Genomic DNA, 17,682 nt, shown 5'->3' with positions numbered 1-17,682 from the left:
TGTAAAATGAAGATTTCTTTTTAGTTCATGTTGGTCCAGCTCATAATGTGTATATTGGACAATTGCACACACAGGCACTGAATGGCTGAATTGAATATTTATTTTAAGCAGGCTGTTTTTCATCCGAATCTTGAGGCCTTCTGTTGCTTTTAAAAAAGAAATAGGATAATATTAGCATAAAAAGACCCTATACACAGACTCTATAGAGTGAATGTACATTAGATTACATGCATGAAAAATGTCTAGCTGAACATTTAAACTTTGAAACAGACTAAAACGGACATATTCAGACAGGGATACATTATAAACCCAAGAAAAAACAATTGGGCATTGGAGCTAAAGGTGATTGGCAGGGAAGTAAATGGGGGTTCATTCATCCATGTTTACTGAATGAAGGGATAGAGTTGCATCCAAATCACTTTTTATGGGCTTTAGAGAATTATTCTTTCATTGATTGGAACTGTTTATCACATTCAGGGTCGCGGTGGGTCCGGAGCCTACCCGGAATCACTGGGCACACATTCATTGACCCACTCGCATCTATGGATATGTGTGTTTTTGGCCCGTGGGAGGAATTGGGGGTTTTAGGGCGATAGAGGCAATTTTTTTTGCGGTGGTCCTCTGGGATTCACAGTGAGATTTTTGCTCTATAACAAAGTTAGAGGGCGACATGGTGGTGCAGCAGGTAGTGTCTCAGTCACACAGTTCCAGGGACCTGGAGGTTGTGGGTTCGAGTCCTGCTCCAGGTGACTGTGTGTGAGGAGTTGGTGTGTTCTCCCCGTGTCCGCGTGGGTTTCCTCCGGGTGCTCCGGTTGCCTCCCACAATCCAAAAACACACATTGGTAGGTGGATTGGCGACTCAAGTGTCCGTGAGTGTGTGTTTGTCTGTGTTGCCCTGTGAAGGACTGCCCCCCCCCCCTCCAGGGTGTATTCCCGCCTTGCGCCCAATGATTCCAGGTCGGCTCTGGACCCACCGCGACCCTGAACAGGAGAAGCGCTTACAGATAATGAATGAAGAAAGTTAGAGACTAATTTTGTGAACACTGGAGTAGAGCAAATGTGTACGTGGAAGTCTCTAAGGACCACTCAGAGTTGGGAGTCTCGGGGGCTCAGTGCTGTAAGTGTTGTGTGTTGCATGGCAACTGCAGACGCTTCAGTTTCTACCTGCGGAGAATCTCGGCTCCTTAGCTCTGCAATCCGCCTTTCTGGGCCCTTCGGCCGCTCTCAAAGAAGAACGCGGGAACATGGCTGAAACACACCCGACGTGTTTAGTAAGTTTCAGGGCTGACAGTGGAAGAATAAAATTTAGTAGTTCATGTTTACGGGTTAGTCGGCTAGACCGTTAAGAGCCCCTCGAGCTGAAACGGTTAAAATGGCGGGTAAGATATTTTTATGTACTTTCAAGCTTCTGTGGTTTTATTTCTCCCCCCTCAGACCTCTGTGATATACTTCCTGAGGGAGAGGTTCTACAGGCAGGCGGTAAACACTGCTATGAGCTTTCTCAAAACCTATCCCAGCGACCCTGTGCTGCTTTTCTTCAGAGCGTTTGGAATTCTCAACGAAGGTAACGTTAACTCAGAGACACGACCCCCCGTGAATGGTGAATACAGGTAAGATGGTGCTGGTGTTGACACTGGTTTCTGTATAAAAGGACGCACTCAGGAGGCCATAAAAGACCTGAACCAACTGAGAGAAAAGCCTCAGACCTCCCTGTGCTCAGTCATGGCTCTCCTCTGTGCTCACAGGCAAAGCACCTCCATTGGTGAGTGGACGTTCACTGCTTCTATTCCAAGTGAAGTGCATTCTGGGTTGCATTTTTTGGTCCATAGTTTTTTTCAATATGCTTTGTGTGTACATACTCATAACTGTCATTGAATACTAGAACATAACTTTGGAAGTGGTAAAATGACGTCAAGAAGAACATAAGTACCTAGCAGTTCTTGACTCACCCCCAAACAATGAGGATGTATCACTTTGTGACTTCCCAACAAAATGTATCTGAAAGTACTGCTTCCTGTAGCATCACAAAATGGCTCTTGAAAGGTGACTTCTCAAACATTTCCCTCAAGAACATTTTTTTGTAGAACCCAAGTCCATTTTTCAAGTTCTTGCTACTGAGAAACCACCCTGGTCATTAGGAACCTGCCATTCAGTCATCAGGGAGAGTGTCCAGCTTGAATATATCACTGAAGAGTTTACAAATGAGTTTACATTGAATAATAGGAAACACGTCTATTTCTGATGGCGGAAATACAGGAACCAAGTGATAATGAAATCACATTTTCAGTGCTTTTGTACATAAATGTGTGTGTTTACAGTGCCTACCAGCCTACAATGTTAAAATAAGAGCACCCAGTCGATTTTTTTGTGGGTTGTAGGAAAAGATTGCATTTAATGAGTCCTTCCAATTTGGCTTCACTTCTGAAATAAGAGAACAGTAAAAAGTCATTTTAATTTTTAAACTTTAATTAAATTTGTCAGCTTTAAACCTGTCACTGAATATTACTTCAGAATACAATTATCGTTATTTCAAGAGAAGGTTAAAATATTGACCATGTTTGGAAAATGTATTTTTATTTAAATAATGATGGAGAAGGAAGTAAAAGTTCACTCACAAGTGAGAATAGACCCCACGTTTCAGAATATGATAGAATTTACGTATTGGAGTGTCATTCTCATTTTAAGACTTGTATTTGTTCCTGTGATATTCTCACCTTTACAAAAGATATCCAGTCATATGCAAAAGTGGATATCCCTAATCAAATTGCATGATTTACTGATCTGTGGGTGAAAATAAGGTGAGTTAAACATGTTAGAATAAGTATCAGCTCTATTACATCTTTTGTACAAGCCACTTTTTTTTTGAAACAGGCCATTCATAACAAGCTCTTGTCAGTGCAGTCTGAATGCGTAATTTTGTTTTTTATTTGATTATATTAATGACATGCATATAATTCTGTGCTTGTTCTGGGTTTTAATAACAAATACTAGAAATATCTAGTGATTTGTAAAATGTGTATTAGATTTTTACTTATTTCAGGTATACTAGCATCACAAAAGTAGATTATAAACACGCAATATATAGTGTAGCATGCTTGCTGTTATATTTCGGTTTACTATATCCCGTCCGTTCTGAGATCGAGAAGCTGTATCTGAGCTGGAGGCCTGTCTGAAGGTGTCCAGGAAGACAGCTGGGGACAGGGCACTGTACTACGCGTCCCTGCTCTACTGGATTCTGGGTCGAAATGAAAAGGCCAAAGATTATGTTGAAAAAATGCTGAAGCTGTCCAGTTCCTCATACCAGGTTTGTACTGATTCTTTTGTGTCTTGAATGTTTAGTGGTGGGCGGCACGGTGGCGCAGCAGGTAGTTTCGCAGTCACACAGCTCCAGGGGCCCGGAGGTTGTGTGTTCAAGTCCCGCTCCGGGTGACTGTCTGTGAGGAGTTGGTGTGTTCTCTCCGTGTCCGCGTGGGTTTCCTCCGAGTGCTCCGGTTTTCTTCCACAGTCCCAAAGCACACGTTGGTAGGTGGATTGGCGACTCAAAAGTGTTCGTGGGTGTGAGTGTGTGTGTGTGTTGCCCTGTGAAGGACTGGCGCCCCCTCCAGGGTGTATTCCCGCCTTGCGTCCAATGATTCCAGGTAGGCTCTGGACCCACCGCGACCCTGAACTGGATAAGGGTTACAGATAATGAATGAATGTTTAGTGGTGAGCTGTAATAATGAGTAGCATTTTAAATGTTTGTTTCTTGAACATTTTGTTTATGTAAGGCTCTTTGGGCGTCTAGAAAAGTAGTTATATAGTTAAGGGGCAATTTTATACTTTTAATAACATTTTTAGTATAATTTTCTATTTTACATGACATAAAAAGACATTACATATGGTTTTGCAGAGTACATAGACTTCTTTACAATAGTGGAGACAGATATATTTGAGTCGTTCACTTGATTACAGGCTATTTCAAATCTGTCAACCCTCTCTGAAATGATGGAACTGTACTCCCATTTTGAAAGGTCTATGGCTTTCCCCTTTAAGGGCTTTACAGTGAACAGAAGCATTAATGGTTTAATCTCAATACACCCCAACTTTCTTTGTGTGAACAGGGGCTCATTCTTAAGGGCTGGATCTTCCTGACATCTGAGAATGACGTTGAACGGTCTCAAGCCGCTCGCTACTTTGACAGCGGACTACGTAACTGCAATGATGTGTTTGGATTGATGGGAAAGGTGCAGGTTCCTAAACTAAACATTCTCTTGCACCAGTGAAGAGATTTTGCTATTTCTCCAAATAATAAACAGAACATTTTTGTTTTATGAGGGTGTAGAATAGAGGGTGAATTAAAAGATGAAATAAGTGTAATAACATTGGACTTGTATATTTCAATATTGCTGGGCTTATAGGCTGAGTTCTTCATGGTCAGACAGAATGAATCACGTGCTCTAGATGTGGTCAGTCAGGTCATAGCCTCCCATCCTCACTTCATTCCGGCTCTTATTCTGAAGATGAACATGTTCATGTCTCATCATAACTGGGAGCAGACAGCTGAGGTGGCTGAGAGGTTGGTCTGGTTTTGTTTTGACAGAACTGTACAGCTGCTATGTTTTTCTTACATTGCTCAAGGGCTATTTTTATCCATTTGACGATTCAGTATCACTTTATGACTTTCTGAACTGAGCCATTATATTTGCTTAAATCATACAGAATCCTGGAAACAGATGTACACAACTTGAAAGCCCTTCAGATGATGACTGTAATCGCAGCAGCAAAAGATGGTGACATGAGAAATGTAAGTTTGAGTGTTACTTGTAGAATGTGAATTGTCTTTTCAGGACTGTTTGGAAAGAAGGTGCTTAGTAAACCAGTTAACAGCAGAGTTCGGTTAAAGATGTTGACATGTATAAGCTTACTGTTTGTGTTGTGTGTAATGTATCTGATACATTTAACTTTGCCTCTGTCAGTATTGTTTAAGCCAAAAGCTTCTTTGTTTATGTTTGTGTTGCAGGTGAAAGAATATCTCCAGCGTCTTTTTAGTGCAGCTGAAGTCACTGAGCCCAGTGCTCTCAGTCTGCATGTGGAGCTCACAATGCCTATCAGTAGACTGGTATGATGTATGTCATTAATATGTTTATTATGTACAAGAAAAGAAAATTCAAAGAACAGCTTCATTAACTTCACATTTATTTTTTTAGTCTTAGAAGAAAAGCAGATTTTTTTAGTTCAATCACACTTGGTCCAGCTCATGAAGAGTTTGATAGTGAAGGAGTGTGCTTGGACTTGAATAGTTGAACAGCTTAAACTGTACATGACCACAGCTGCAAATCACTAGTGTGTGGTACACAATATATAACTTTGGTTTCCCAAGAAATACATTAACAATGATTTTTATTACTTTTAACAAAAGCTTGGAAGATATTGAAAGATTTAAGATATTAAAGATCGGCAGTGCAGAAAGCCCTTTTTTCCCCCAAAGACCTCATCGCTGATCAGAAATTCATTCATTCGTTCATTGTCTGTAACTGCTTAACCAGTTCAGGGACGCGGCGGGTCAGGAGCCTACCCAGAATCCCTGGGTGCAAGGCAGGAACATTGCACAACAGTGCCTGGAGGGGGCACTGATGAGAAATGTTTAAAAATTAAAAAATGTTAAATTGTTAAAACACACAGCATATTCCTTTTCCAACAGTGTGGACACAACAGTGACATTGTGGAGATGTTGGTGGTGTTTGTGCAGAGAATCGTGTCCAGAGCTCCAAATGACTCTGCCTTGGCGACTGAGCTTGGCTACCTCCTCACTCTCCAGCACAAGTTTAAAGAGGCCTACAGATGGTACAAGAAGGCTCTGAATACAGACTCAGGGAGCGTGGCTGCATTAGAAGGTATCACAACCAGACCTTTGGCTTACAAATTTAGGTAGATTAACATAGTTATATGACATTCACAGTTAATATTCATAATTACAGATGATTAACAGCACTTAAAGGTGTTGTCTTAATTACTTTCATTATTATTGAATTTTACATCATCTCCAGCACCTCCCAGTCTTGTCTATGGCCCATGTACTATTGTTTACATGGTTGCTCCTCCCTCAGGTCCCACCTGTTGCCTCTTGAGTATTTGTACTCCCTTTGTCTTCCTTTTGTATGTCTTCATTGTGCATTTTTGCTTGTAAATGTTTTGTGGCATTGTGTTCTTCTATGCTCAAGTTATCTTTTTTCTGCCTCAGACCTTTGATAGTCCCCTTGATATTCATTCCTCCTACAGTCCGCCTGCCCTGAGATTTATTCCTGCTTGTATGTTTTCTTAGTTTTTCTCTTTGTGTTTAGGAATAATCAGGTGTCAGCTGATGGATGGACAGTTGGAGGAGGCAGCTCAGCAGCTGGACTTCTTTCTTGAAGTGCAACAGTCACTCAGACGGTCAGCGGTATGTTCACTTCATGGGTAGTTTAATATTATTACATATTATTATACAATAATTGTATTTATTTGATTATTTTTGTAATTTTTCAATAAAAACATTTCAAATTTACACAATACCTGTATAACCTTACATTTATTTAATTGAGATTAAACTGTAGATTAAAATGTATATTTCTGTTTTTGTGTTTTGTAAGAATATTATTTAAAAAGTTCAGATCATAATAAATAATTGTAGTAGTAGTTGTATCGGGGTAAAAAAATATTTTTGGAAGTAAATCATTTTAAGAAAGTCAAACATTCAGATTCATTTCCATATATACACATATTGAAACCTCACAGTCTTCCTCCTTTATAGCATCTCTGAAAAAGTACTGCAGTGATTTTAATTATCATTTTCTTCACGTTTGTTATTGTATTCGGCTATTAACAGTGAGAACCGATAAGGGTAACAGATATGTAGTTTTATACTGGTAGCTGGTTTACTGTAATCTATTTAGTTTCAATTCTTTACAAGATGCCTAGATAAAAGTTTTGCAGTTTGAGATTATTTGTACACTCTGCAATATTGATGCATCTCACTCTAAGACCGACACTAACACTAAGCTAGATTTACTGACCTGTTAACAATGGCTTTCCTGAACCTGTAGGAAGTGATTCTCCTGCAGGTCTTGTTGGCCCAGAAGAAGGACGCTGTTTGGGAGAGTGTGGTGCACCTGCTAAAGGAGGCCACAGAGCTACACCTGCAGGATCTACGAGGCCTTCCATATGGTGTGGAATACCTGGAAAGACTCAACCTTAATGTTCTTCTCCACGTTGTCAGAATGCATCTCGACAACATCCAGGTACTTCTGTTCCCTTTGATACTTTTGGAAGAACAGTTTGATATTTTGTGTTATTCTTTGTATAACCACTTTATACAACCACTAACATCAGTTATCTTACTCTTATAACTACGTTCACGGTATGTAAATGTTTGCATATTTCTGGCTTCCCTGCATTTTGTTTGTAAAATGGTATGTATTAATAATGAGTATATCCCTCTCCTTCTGCAGTAAGAGACTCTGCAAATCCTAAAAAAAACATTACACCAGATGCTGTAACGTTGTGAGGAGTCTCTTAAGCATTGCTTTTCTATGGAGGTTATACAACCTGTGTGCCACTGAACACTTGTGTCAGCCAGAAGTTCACTTTAAAATAATTGAGTACAGTAATTGCAAATGGTGTCGAAATACTTCTGTTACGTACTTAAGAGTGTAAAACAGTAGGTACCTATGTCTGAAAGCTTAAGGCAAACTTTGGTCTTTGACGTGTGTAACTTTATTCCAATCTATAGGATGTACCACATGATGCTGGTCAAAACAACCCCTTTGGTCTAAAACACGCCAGTATGATTTTAGAGGTCCTTATTAAAGCTGCTCCAGGTGTGTTAGCCAGCTGCTTCTACATGGCACATGTGAAATACCTCACAGGTAAATGTTGTCCCTTACTTTTAGAGCTGACTTATGATACAAAAGTTACAATATACAAAGATCAGTTACTATACATTTTTAAGTGACTATAGTTGCTTGACTAGGACTGTACGACCTCTGATCAACTCAGTGATGTGTTTAAAGGTGATCAGTCAGCTGCTCAGCACTTTCTGAACCTGTGTATAGAAAAAGATTCCACTGTGCCTGAGATCCACCTCCTGCAGGCCAAACTTCACCTTCATTCTGGAGACTACAGCAAGTGTCTGAGCTGTTTGGAGTCTGGTGTCAGCCATAATTTTGAAGTTAGTCACAGGCAATTCTGTTTAGCTGAGTTTCCTCATCAATGCCTTTTTAATATATTATCACATATGACAAGACACTTTAAAATTGTTTCAATTTGCACAGTGAGTCTTCACTAGAAAAGCACATTTTCTGATAAAAAAAAAAATGCAAATTGTTGCTAAGTTGTTGCTAAAGATATTGGTATAAGGTTGCTGTAGTATTTTTGGTGGTTGCTAGGATTTTGCTCAGTAGTGGCTAGCAATATTGCCCAGAGAAGTGGTTCGATGTAATTAAGAGGTTGCTGTCGTATCCCAGGTGGTTAATTTGGTGTTCTGGGTTGTTAATTGAGTGTTGGTTTGTGCCCCCGTCCCTTTTCAATGCATCCCAATGAGAAAAAATGGTTGCTGTATATAAGCACCTCATTCCTGATCAAACTGGACATTGTGCATTGCAAAGCATTGTTTTTATAAAAAACAAACAAACAAAAAGCCCTTACTTTTTATGTGTTATGCATATCATCATCATCATTGTCATCATTATTAGTATATAATTAATGTACTCAAAGACACAGACACAGAAAAAGAAGCTTAAATCATGTGTGAGCATGAGTGTTTTTTTTTCTCCAGTTACGCCAGATGCCCCAGTACAGCTTAATCAAAGCCAGAGCTCTGAAAGGGACTGGAAACCTACAGGAAGCCGTCCAGTGTTTGCGAATGGTGATGAGCATGCCAGGGGTCCAGCGGGTCTCCAAAGGTCTGGAAACCACGCTCTCACTCAGTGAGAGAGTTTCTGTGTTTCTTGAGCTTGTGGATACCCTGCGGCTGAACGGAGAGCAGGTGGAAAGGGCAGATAAGGAATATTTTACTTTGGTATGATTTCAGTTTATAAGTGACTTGTATAACATGCTATGAATGTCTTTTCTCTCTCGGCAGCATGAGGCTGCTAAAGTCATGCAAGATGCCATTTGGCAGTTTAAAGAGACCCCTGAAGAAATGCGTGTTATGGTGGCTAACGTAGACTTGGCACTGGCTAAAGACGATGTTGACACAGCTCTTAACGTACTGCGGAGTGTCCCACCCAGTAAGTCCAGCTACATCCAGGCCAAGGAGAAACTGGCCTACGTTTACCTGGAGAGAATGCGAAATAAGAAACTCTTCATAGAGTGTTACAGGTAGATGCTTGGTTGGTGTATATTCATAGCATGACATATCGCCACTGCTGGAAGAAAATGTCTTATCTACATGTATGCCAAATTTTCCATTTTTAACCTACCAGTGAAACAGAGTGTTTTTTTTTTTTTTCTTTTCTGAAAGTGTGTTGTTAACACTGTTGTTTTTGGCATGATGATGAAGATATGTAGATTCTTTTTAGTCAGTATTTATTTTTGATTCTGAGGTTTAGATCCTATATTCCATTATCCATTATCTGTAACCGCTTATCCAATTTAGGGTCGCGTTTATTTCTGATGGTTCCCTACCTGGAATCATCGGGCGCAAGGCGGGAATACACCCTGGAGGGGACGCCAGTCCTTCACAGGGCAACACACACACACACACATTCATTCACACACTCACACCTACGGACACTTTCGAGTCGCCAATCCACCTGCAACGTGTGTTTTTGGACTGTGGGAGGAAACCGGAGCACCCGGAGGAAACCCACACGGACACGGGGAGAACACACCAACTCCTCACAGACAGTCACCCGGAGCTGGAATCGAACCCACAACCTCCAGGCCCCTGGAGCTGTGTGACTGCGACACTACCTGCTGCGCCACCGTGCCGCCCTTAGATCCTATATTATGGTTAAAAAAAAAATCAGATATGTACTGATGTATTTTTTTAATCTCTAATGTGTTAAAATCATTCTGCTCTTATTGAAATGTTATGGTTCAATTTCTTTACAAAACTTTAAAGTAAAATAAATATGTGATGAGATGTCTATGATCACAAAGAAACATCATATTCTAGCAAATGCCATGGCCTGTTCTCATCAGTGTAAAAGATGACCAAAAATAAAGAACGGCTTTGTATTACTGTTTTTTAATTGTTTTAGGGAAGTATGTGAGCAGCTACCTGGGCCTCACTCTAGTATGTTACTGGCTGATGCCTTTATGAAGATACAAGAGGTACATGGAGGCAGTGAATTTTGACAATTAGTTCAGCAAGTGTACAAATCTTTTTTGAATTTACATGTTGAAGCATTTGTTTTACTCTATATTTCTCCTATTCTAGCCAGAGAAAGCTATTGAGGTCTATCAAGAAGCAGTAAAAATGGCACCCAAGGATGCTTTGTTTGCCAAGAAAATAGGTCAAGCTTTGGTGAGGACACACCAGTATGATAAGGTGAGTGGTGCCACATTTAGGTGGAAACATCAGTTCGGCAAGTTCAATTTCGGTATGGAAAGATCATTGCTTGTCTGTCACCTAATTTAGCTGTTATTCTTCAGGCCATTAACTACTATGAGACTGCCCTGAACATCAGCATGAAGGACTCTGTGTGTCTAGAGCTGGCTGAACTCCTGCTGAAACTCAAGCGCTTTGAAAGAGCTCATCAAATCATACAGAAGGCCTTGGACCATGAAGACAGTATTTTATTTATATTCTGTTGTGAATTAATTTTGCATTGTGGACATATTTGTATTTATAATCTATATGTAATTTATATTTATATTTGTAATATGTATTTATAATGGATTTCGAGCCTGCTCTTTAAAATGAGTGTGCAATGTTTTCTTAATTCCTTCTTAGGCTCTAACCTAAGCTCCATGGTGAATGATGTGAAGTTTTTAAGAATGTTGGTGAAGGTGTTAAATGCCCAAAATGAACCCATTTTGGAAAAGTTACAACAGGTCAGTCATTATTTAATAAAGCATTGAATACTATTTACTAAATAAAGCATTTAGTAACTGGGGAGTTATAGTCGTATTATCCTTGTAATACTCAGGGTGAACAGTTGCAGTAGACAAAGATAAGGAGTTTCGCTCTAAAATTAAGTGTTCTGATACTGTAGGGTTGGTGTTGCTGGATAAGTGTACTCAGGTTGTATTTGAATGCTGTTACTACCTTTATATATCACTGTCCAATATAATCATTTTTGGTTTATCTAAAAAATTTCTCAAGAATTTAACATTGCAATTGGCCTGTTTTACATCATGTTATTTATATCGGATAACAATGTATTGAAAATGAACTTCAGGCTAAAATAGGAATCCTGCAATAATTATAGCAAGTGTAATTAAAAGTATAGCAGAATGCAGTAGTCTAGTCTGTAAAAAAACAGCTCTATGTGGTGAAACCAACTGTGGCTGTAAATGAATAGCTGTTTCTTAACATTATTATCCCTTTTTTGAAAAACAACTCTTTTATTGTGAATGAATCGCGAGGTCCACATAAATAGAAGTGTGTATGCAAAAGGTTCTCATCATGTCTGGCACCCCACAGAAAAAAATTGAGTATTTATTCTGTTGTTTATTTCTAGTTGTGTGGTAATGTGTTTGGTTTTTTCTGATGTGTTCTGACTGAATCCTGAATTCACTTCAAACGGAATTCACTTCAGATAGGTTCTGTTAGTTAGCTGATGTGTTTTATGAGGCAGATTTATGACCCACAGTCATGTTTTTACCTATTTTCAGATCTATGCACTCCAGCAGAAGATTGTCAGGCGCTTGCTGTTTGAGGCACAGGAGAAGGGTGATGAGCAGAGGAAAGTGGCAGCGGATATTTGCTGTGAGTTGGCCCAAGAGTTCCGCAGAAGCCATGATCTAGAAAAGGCGAAGCATTACTATTCTGAGGCCCAAGCCTACTGTCCAGAAAACATAGAGGTCAGTGTACTAGAAGTCATGCAATATCCACGTAAAAATGCCCTTTATGTGTTTTAATTCACATGCATTTGGGTAACAAGCAAAATATATTTTCCCCCAACTGCAGGTTAACTTCCAGATTGCTCAGCTGTACTATGAGCACCACAAACTGGATTATTGTGAAGACCAGTGTCTTAAAATACTGAAGCATGATGAGAAGCATACTGGCACAGTTATGGTACTGTCTGTACATGTCTTTTTAAAGGGTGGTGCCTTTTACAACACTGGGGGGTACCATTTTGTGTCGTAAGAGGATACACCCCCAGTTCTGTAAATGTATATGTAAAATTAAGCAAGTTATTCCTGGTATAGTGAATCATTTATATGTACGTATGGTATACAGACAGACATCTAGAGTACTGTTGTACCCATATGGGTACATTGTTTAAAAGATACTACTGTATAAGTGTTTGGTCAACATCAATTTCTCTGTGCATTTAACATGTCTTTAGCTATTAGCTGATGTGCTATTCCGGAAAAACCAAAAAGAAGAAGCTATCAGGCAGTACATGGACATTGTGTACCAAAATCCAGGTATTGTCCTTGAAATTAACTGAATGTAAGTAATTCTGTTGTGTTAATTTGTTATGGTGCTGGGCTTAAAACAATAATTTGAACACTTATCTTGGAAACAGGCACCTTTCCTGCTCTGGTCAGGCTTCTCCACATGCTGCGCTGGGTGGGGAGACTGGATGATGTACTGCCCTTCTTTCAGACATGTAAAAATTTCTCTCCTACTGCAGCTGCAGAAGCAGGTTACAACTACTGCAAAGGCCTCTATTACTGGTTAGTCTTAGAACAGTTTAACAATTGAACAATTGTTTATTAGCTGTCAGTAACTCGTTGCATGAGATTGACCAGCAGGTGCTTAGCTTGAGGTTTTTTGTGTGTGTGTGTGTGTGTGTGTGTGTGTGAGGCATGCCTACCATGTGCGAGAGGCACTCATCCATTTGAACCAGGCCAGGAGAGATCCAGACTGGGAGGAAGAGGCTGTGGAGCTAATGGTGCATATTTGTCTAAACCCAGACAAAGAAACTATTGGAGGAGAGGTGTTTGAAAACCCAGAGAGGAGCCTAAAGTAAGCCTGACTCTGCAACACTGAGTTAATGTTCATCAGACAGCTGGTGAAACTAGTGATTCAAAATCCAGTCATTAAAGTTCTGCATTCTGAAAAAATAACATGGATCCAAAAGGTAACTGAGTACACTAAATAGGGAAAATGTCCAGATACTTTTATGATATAGTGTATAACATATCAGTTAGGATTTTTTTTGTGGGGCACCAAACATGACATTAGTGTTTTTGCTTCTTTCTTTTACATCAATATCAGAATCAGCATAATCAATTTATATAATATCATCAATTAATATAATATCAATCAACCAGAAGGGTTGACCTGTTTCTCATAATGTTTGTAGTTCCACTGCACCATATGGCTCTGACGAAAAGTTACTAGGACTGAGTATGGCTCAGGATTTGCTAAAGACATTCCGCCCTCGCTCAAAAGTTGGTGAGGATAAAGCCACCATCCTTTACAACATCTGCCTGGTCCACAGCAAAGAGTCCAAGCAAGTGGAGAAGGCTATGCTTGTTCTGTCTGACATGGTGGCAAAGAATGTAAGTCTGGATTTTTGGATAAAATCTCTTTGTTTGTTTGTTTGTTTTTTTAACTATTAGCAGAATGTTTATTTAATGATATGAGGTCAAATTTTATAAGGTCTCTTAAGAATAATTCCCATTTCTGAGCCATAGTCTGCTGGGTTGAAGACATGGGTGTTATCAAATATTATGAAATTAATTATTGATAATGTAAGTTTTTCCCCCTGATGCACAGGATAAATTGGGGTTGGTGGTGGAACAGCACAGTCCTCCTCTGTCAATCCAAGGCTGAAATGCCCTTGTGTGTGTGCTCCCTGCCATGGGCTGGGTTAAATGCAGAAGGCACATTTTGTTGAATGTTGTACATTGACAAAAAATGACATGTTCCAGTGTCTTAATTTTTTTTTTTTCCAAAAAGGAAGTCAGCAAATAAATTACTTTTTGTTCAATGCCCCATAATTACATGTCTTCTCAATACTCTGTATAGCTCTTCCAAGAAAACATGTTACAGCAACTGACCTCAAAAACAGGGGTACTGTAAGGGGTGTGGGGCTGAATTATTCAGACAGAGAGGGGCACTATAAAATGCTAAGGTTATAGATGCCTTTTTAACCACGTTTTTAGCCATTTTCTGTTACCAAATGAGCTAATTTAAAATGTGAAATATTTTTTCAGAGTGTAACCTTTTGACACAATATTTAATATTTTATTTATACTTAATGATACAGTTACTAAGAGTTTTTAGATGCAGAGTTCGATATAAAACTTGAAAACTAACTTTTACAACATTTACAACTAGAAGTGTAACTAAATCTCACATTTAGCATGTTTGGTCTGTCATATAATTTTGCTGTTTTCTGACTGTTTTTGACAAAATGTACAGCTTTTGACTGCTATAGGCCCCTTTATAAAAAAAACACTGTCAATGACACTATAATTTTTGCAAATAACTTGCATTCGCATTTCACACTTAGAACTCGCTGTTTAGTAAAGCCAGCATCTGTTTTTCATTTTACTGCAGAAGAAAATCCTAGTGTCTTCAACTTTGGAAAAAAGGGTTCTGGTTTTCTCTTTGGATATAGGTTTTGTTGGAGGCCTCATTGCTGGTAGCTGCTCAGGCCTTTCTGCAGCTCAAACAGTCTCCCAGAGCCAGGAACTTTCTGAAAAGAATTAGTAAAGCCCAGTGGACTCATGCCATTGCTGAGGAATTTGAGAGAAGCTGCCTGCTCTTGGCTGACATGTACATCAAAATGGGAAAATGTGCTAATGCAGAGAAACTTTTGGATGACTGTATACAAAACAACAAGGTTAGAACCCACAGAGGAAAAAAATAAATGAAAAGCTTGGCTCTTTATGCTTCAGGTTTTAGTGGTAAACATGGCTGCTGCTAATCTTTTCTGAAGCCAAAAAAATGCTTGTTAGTCTTCCACATATTACTGAAATACAGCTAGTGATACCCAGGTATAAATCAGCCGAATTATGGATTACGTTGTGCAAAAATAATCATTTATTTAAAATTACAACCTAATATAGAGGGCAACGAAAACCCCCGAATTATGCCGTGGCCCCTAATTCTCTGGAGTGATGGATTTCTATCAACCACATTTGGGATGACTTGGGATGGGTTAGTAATTCAGATTTAACCATCCAACGTCACTACATGACTTCACCATCACTTGTGGATCCATGTAGCAATGTTCCAACATCTAGCATACAGGTTTCACAAAAGAGTAGAGGTTGTTACTGCAGCAAAGGGGGAGACAGACACACTCTTAGAACTCTTCGTCTCTGACGACATATTGTAGTGGTATTGGTACTGTTGTAAATTGTTAGGCTATTCTGTGATAGTCAAAATATAGGCAAGGCAAGTTTATTTATAGAGCACATTTCTTACATGGTGGCGCAGCAGGTAGTGTCGCAGTCACACAGCTCCAGGGACCTGGAGGTTGTGGGTTTGATTCCCGCTACGGGTGACTGTCTGTGAGAAGTTGGTGTGTTCTCCCCGTGTCCGTGTGGGTTTTCTCCGGGTGCTCCGGTTTCCTCCCACAGTCCAAAAACACACGTTGGTAGATGGATTGGTGACTCAAAAGTGTCCGTAGGTGTGAGTGTGTGTGTGTCTGTGTTGCCCTGTGAAGGACTGGTGCCCCCTCCAGGGTGTATTCCCGCCTTGCACCCAATGATTCCAGGTAGGCTCTGGACCCACCACGACCCTGAACTGGATAAGGGTTACAGATGAATGAATGAATGAATGAATTTCATACATGAGCAATTCAAAATGCTTTACAAAGTAAAAAGTAACAGTAAACAGCAGTTAAATTAAGAGCAAGTATAAAAATATTTGGCAATAAAAGAAAACACATTATTTAAATGCTTCAAACAAGTTTTTTTGTTTTATTGTACAATTATAATTAAGTACCATTTCCTAATAAAAATGAAGAGTATTTTAAACTGGACTCTAAGACTGCTCAAACAGGCATGATTTCAGTCTTGATTTAACAGTTGGGGCTCTTCTAATGTTCTCAGTCAGCTGGTTCCGTTTAAGAGCAGCACAGCAGCTACACACTGCTTCTCCATGTTTGTCTTAACTTTCATCTCAGGCAGGACTCACTGACTAGTTCCTAATGATATGTAATAAAAGAATAATCGTTATTTTTTTCATGCCTCTCATTGTGCTTTATCAGTCTTGCAGCAAGGCATATGAGTATAAGGGCTACATAATGGAGAATGATCAGAGGTACAAGGATGCTGCTCAGCAGTATGAACTCGCCTGGAAATACAGCTACTGTACTGACCCTGCTACTGGTATGGAATCCTTGACCTTCTATCTGTATTCAGTTCCATTCTTACATTTATTTATTTATTTTTTCTTTTTTAAACACAAAATACCTGAGCACCCGGAGGAGTTCCCTTAGTCACTTGCTCACTCAGTCTCATAAAAAAAGTTATTTGACTTAAGATTCCAGTTTGTTTTGCCGTACAGGAACAGCATGTACAATGCCTTAATTTTGCTTTAATTCACAGGATACCGACTTGCCTTCAATTACCTGAAGTACAAGAACTACACACAGGCAATAGACGTGTGCCGTCAGGTTCGCAATCCACTTTTACACTGAGATTTTCCTAGTCACAGAGATCAAAACTTACCCAAGTATGGTTTTATATTCTTGATGTCAGTAATGATAGTGTTAGTCACTTTATGTACAATGGTACTAGCTGGTGATACTGTGTATGCAATAAAAAAGATGGTTAAATAAAATAAAGAATTAAAGAGAATTTTAGATCTTGCTTGTTATAAAAACAAAACAAAAATCTGTACTGTTGTTTCCTCAGGTTCTTCTGGAACATCCAGATTACCCTCAGATCCAAACTGAGATACTGAATCGTGCGCAGCTCTCTCTAAGATCGTAGGAATGAAGAGTCTTTCACAGTTAAAACAGTAGCAGTTATAACCAACATAAGATTGATATTTTAACATCTGTAAATCAGAGTTAAATGTAATATTCATTGGAATTTTTTTAACCCTATTTGCATATTTTACATTAAACTTTATGCAATGCTTTTAATGCAATGTAAAATGTATAAGTTTGCTGGGTAGTTGCCATACACCTCTGGGCCTTTTTCAAATGAATGTATGTGCTGTTTTTAAAAGCTATGCCTTTTAACACTGGCAATTTATTTGTGGGTTATCGAGTGATATATAATGCATGTACTAGAATTATTTCTTTGGTCATAACCTAATAGACTTGTGCATGTTTCTAATCTAGAAATAAACTTATGTCAAATAAGCACTGTTTTCCTTTTGGTTGCATTGTCCAGGATAAGATGTCTGACAAATACGTTTGGAAATTTCACATCTTGACTCACCTGCTCCAGTCCCACAGCCTTGAGCCTTCACATTTGTCCGATATAAACCCTTACCACTTTAGTGTGGATGCTGTTGCCAATTCAATGAATTCTCTATCACACACTATTTTTACTCTGAAGTGTAAACAGCTGTCAAACCTGTTAGTTTTATCAATACCCTTTCATTTGCCTGTGAAAGAGATAATAATGTGA

General features: G+C 39.2%; 1 protein-coding gene across 1 annotated transcript; it reads left to right on the top strand.

The window, feature by feature from the left end:
• Positions 1–1,008: 1,008 nt before the first annotated feature.
• ttc21a (tetratricopeptide repeat domain 21A) lies at positions 1,009–17,682 on the top strand. Its single transcript, XM_066682675.1, has 29 exons — positions 1,009–1,271; positions 1,435–1,564; positions 1,652–1,762; positions 3,138–3,304; positions 4,101–4,229; positions 4,398–4,555; positions 4,699–4,783; positions 5,000–5,098; positions 5,681–5,873; positions 6,321–6,418; positions 7,062–7,256; positions 7,748–7,883; positions 8,028–8,185; positions 8,792–9,001; positions 9,098–9,336; positions 10,221–10,293; positions 10,400–10,510; positions 10,615–10,753; positions 10,916–11,016; positions 11,800–11,988; positions 12,095–12,205; positions 12,480–12,561; positions 12,663–12,813; positions 12,944–13,105; positions 13,446–13,644; positions 14,709–14,933; positions 16,308–16,428; positions 16,648–16,715; positions 16,957–17,682. The coding sequence occupies exons 1-29, from the start codon at positions 1,245–1,247 to the stop codon at positions 17,032–17,034; spliced, it is 3,945 nt and encodes a 1,314-aa protein (XP_066538772.1). The 5' UTR covers positions 1,009–1,244; the 3' UTR covers positions 17,035–17,682.

The sequence above is a fragment of the Hoplias malabaricus genome, chromosome 10 (genome assembly GCF_029633855.1).
Source record: "Hoplias malabaricus isolate fHopMal1 chromosome 10, fHopMal1.hap1, whole genome shotgun sequence".
Classification (NCBI taxonomy): Eukaryota; Metazoa; Chordata; class Actinopteri; order Characiformes; family Erythrinidae; genus Hoplias; species Hoplias malabaricus.
Note: the sequence above shows the minus strand (reverse complement) of the source record. Positions and strands in the feature narration are given on the sequence as shown.

Excerpts from the sequence above, each read along its gene's own strand:
- ttc21a (XM_066682675.1), top strand. The coding sequence starts at position 1,245 with ATGGCTGAAACACACCCGACGTGTTTA. Across the intron at positions 4,784-4,999 it reads AAGATGGTGACATGAGAAAT|GTGAAAGAATATCTCCAGCG; the intron begins GTAAGTTTGAGT and ends TTTGTGTTGCAG. Across the intron at positions 7,257-7,747 it reads TGCATCTCGACAACATCCAG|GATGTACCACATGATGCTGG; the intron begins GTACTTCTGTTC and ends TCCAATCTATAG.